Source organism: Frankliniella occidentalis, unplaced genomic scaffold (assembly GCF_000697945.3).
Source record: "Frankliniella occidentalis isolate FOCC.00 unplaced genomic scaffold, Focc_3.1 Scaffold52, whole genome shotgun sequence".
NCBI lineage: Eukaryota > Metazoa > Arthropoda > Insecta > Thysanoptera > Thripidae > Frankliniella > Frankliniella occidentalis.
In genome coordinates, this window is record NW_026267182.1 from 1,185,622 (window position 1) to 1,189,128 (window position 3,507).

The 3,507-nt window shown below is 52.6% G+C and overlaps 1 protein-coding gene across 1 annotated transcript in view; it reads right to left on the minus strand.

Annotated features, from left to right (window-relative positions):
* LOC113205190 (zinc finger and SCAN domain-containing protein 10) overlaps positions 1-3,507 on the minus strand; it is a 99,984-nt gene that overhangs the window by 33,720 nt on the left and 62,757 nt on the right. The window contains exons 4-5 of the mRNA XM_052267456.1: positions 1,524-1,708; positions 1,065-1,121 (exon numbers count right to left, since the gene is read on the minus strand). Coding sequence (XP_052123416.1) covers positions 1,065-1,121; positions 1,524-1,708 — 242 coding nt within the window. The remainder of the gene's footprint in view (positions 1-1,064; positions 1,122-1,523; positions 1,709-3,507) is intronic.

The window sequence follows — 3,507 nt, forward strand, 5'->3', positions numbered from 1 at the left end:
GTATGTCGTGTGTGCGGGCACGCCACCGGGCTGGTCAAGGGCGCCTGCAAAATAAGCAAGCAGGGACGACGACGGCGGACGGCAGGGAGGAGGACGCACTCAAGACGACCGGTTACATAACATGTCAAACTCGCACGCATATTTCATTCTGTGCGCGTGCGTGAGTGTGTGTGTGTGTGTGTGTGTGTGTGTGTGTGTGTGTGTGTGTGTGGCCAGGAGCCTGTCCGGCCAGCACGAGCTGCCCCCCCCCTTCCCCTCCCCCTCACCGGTTCCGTCCCGGCCAGCACGATTCATTTCGTGGTCTGATTGTCTTCATTTGGATGTGAGACCAACACGAGACAGACAGAGAATTGGTTGAGGAGGAGGGGGAGGAGGAGGAAGAAGAGGTTATTCTGTGCGGTGGTGAGGCGAGGGTGGGGGGAGGTGGGGGTGACAGGTGCGAAGGCTCGAACACCTACAGGTGTAGGCCAGACGAGCTGCTGGAGCTGGAGGGAAGTGCAGCGCGGCGCGGCGACATGTGGCCTGCGGGCGGCGGGCCCCGGAGCGGCCCGGAGCCATCCGGCCCAGCAGCGTGGCCTGCCGTGCCCTGCCCTGCCACCCATCAGGGACCCCCGCGCGGCACGCCCGGCCCTGCTTCTGGGTCAAATGGGCCGGGCGGCTGAATGGAACGGCACAGAGAGCGGATGAATGGGGACTAGCGGGAGGCCTCCGGGCGGAGGATAGGCCGCGGTGGCAGACGGGCGACGCCTGTCCACAACATCTCCGCGCCGATGTATCAAAACCCGAGCCGGAGAATAAAGGGGGGGCACACGATGATGATTGAGACGTCGAAAGGTAAGGGAAAGAGAGCTTGTTAAGTCGCGCGCGTCGTGTAGAAACTTTGAATCAATCATTCCGGTACCACCCGTGCGAAGGGGAGTGACAAAAAGATGCGGCAGCCAAGAGAAGACCAAATACCAAAAAGCGCTTGCTCTGCACAAAAGAAAACAAGCAAGATACCCCGTACGGTTTGGCGGAAGGCATGCAGTTTAGCGGTATATACATAAATAAATGTCATAGCGTACTCTAGTTGGTGCTGCCGTTCCAAGCGGATCCTCTAAGCGCTTCTGTGTACAAACGCACTACAAAGAAAACAAAAAGAAGTTACGTTCATTTGGTGCGAAAAATAAAATAATGTACAACAAAAAAAAATTGTAAGCCATAAAAACAAAATAAATATGAATGGCAGCCACAAACACTAGACTTTCCTCAAACGTTCGAAACGATTGGAACTAATGCAATTGTGAGATTAATGATACGTTTGAGCGCATCATACGCATCTCATGCATCATAATAAATCACAAGTAAAAAGTGTGTTTAAAAAATTATAATTTCCATGCCAAGCATGTGCTCCGGTAAAAAGTAAAATGTGCAAAATCATAATATCTAAGGCTACTAGACATATCAGTCAAAATATTTGTGTTTCCGTTTAACTGTTTCTTTTTTAAACTTGTTTCATGGGCGCCCTCGTGTGTGATATTTACCTTTGAGGTGTGCGTTCTTAACGAACTTTCTGTCGCAAAGCCCTTGCCGCAGATGTTGCAGTGAAACGGCCTGTTCTTTGCCCTCTCCACTTGCGCGTCGTGGTTGCGGAGGTGCTGCTGCAGGTTGCTGAGCTGGATGAAGGCTCTCCCGCAGTCCGGCAGATGACATCGGTACGGTCGTTCCCCTGCAAAAGCCAAAAACAAGGTTAGCATTGCACGGCCTCTGAACGCGACCCCCTTTCAGTCGGGCAGCTGATTCACACCACCCATACAGTGCTGGTTCTCGCTACACACACCCCAGTCTCTGGAAAGGAACCCTATTTATGGCACCAAAAGGTAAAGGGGTTTAAAAAATATTCGTCTCCGTCCTAACCTTGTTCGAAAGGAGCGGGGTTCTTTAGAGGAGCAAGCTGGGAAAGGAGAGAAAGAAGACCTCCTTGGGGACAGATAGCGCGGCAAGAGAGTGCAACAGAGAAAAATGTACACACACACATGCGTGCGGGACAACAACAAAAAAGGAAGGATAATGAAGAGAGACGCTTTGGGCTTGGGCGCGCGCTTTTGTTTTAAAGAGCGCGCCACGAACAATGGCGCGGTCCGACTTGAAGAGACAACCCCGCCGCCTCTATACTGAGGCCGCCGAGAGCGCGGCGCACCGTAGTGTCAGTACCATCCGCAGAAATCATGATGACAACGAATAAACGAAACTTGAGCGGGGACTGCCTCGAGTCGTTGTAAGTGGAGCTTTCGATCAGATCAGTCCGCGTGACACTCTCGGGCACTCTACTTTAACGAGGTTGCCAAAATGTTTGAATTTCTTGTTGAATTCCTAGTTTTGGCGTTCTCTTAGGAACTGCCAATGTTTTGCAATCTTTCAGAAATGGCAAATTTTCTGTAAAAATTTGGTATTATACTGAAAGTCATGTACAAGCAAGTCGACCACGGCATTTAGTGTGAGCGGGCGTCTGCGGCCAAGCCCTATACTGACCATCTCAGACGCCGCTTCAGACTTCACCCGGTCCGAACTCTTTTGCTCTGCCGTTTCTTTCTTTCTCTCTTTTTTAAAGCCGGCCGGCAGCAGGGCGACTCATTTGCATATGAATAAAAACCCTCTATATATATCCGCGCCGCGATGTCCGTCCCGCCTTTGTTTTAAATGCGCGAGTCCAGCCCCGCGGACAGAGAGGAGGGTGCGTGCGAGCGACCGTGTGTGTGTGCGAAAGAGACAGAGAGGTCGTGCTGCCGCCCGGGGAGCAAGAGGGAGAGAGAAACCGGAAGGATATTGTGTGCTGGAGGTGGCAGCCGAGTCCAGCTAAGGAAAGGGTTGCAGGCCAGAAGCACCGCGGGCTGCGCGGGGGTCGAAAAAAAAATCAGATTCCGTTAATTGTGGCGAAGCCGGTTATTGTTTTAAATGAACGTCCTGGCGCGGGGTGGAAGGGATGAGGCGGGGGGCAAGTAAAGCGGGAGCAGCACGAAAGGTGTCCTGATATCCAAACCCCTTGTCGCGCTCCTGGCCTGGGGGCGTTCTCACGCAACTTTCCGACATAGAAAAAAAAATACATGTCACATTTGCCCGCGTCAGTGAAGTGGACAAAAAAGAGAGTTGCGAGACCAAACGTCATCACATTGTTGCGAAAATGCAGATCGTCAAAACGGCCCCGATGGGACCGACGGAACGCGATCCGCTACACAGAAGCGCAATTAGCCAGAGGGCAGCCAATTTCTTTTTCAGCGCGCGCCCTCGCTGTTTGCAGAATAACGGAGTGCAAACACGAAAATCAACAAGTTGTCGAAAAAGACTGGGGGCAAGTGGAGAAGCAGCAGGCCTCAACACGGGACTTCAAAAGAGAGAGAGAGAGAGGGCGGGGCGGGTGAAGGAGAAAGGGGGTGAAATGGAAGACCCGAGAGCAGTGTGAGCGAGATGGACTGATGGAGAGAGAGAGAGAGAGAGAGAGAGAGAGAGAGAGAGAGAGAGAGAGGGGGG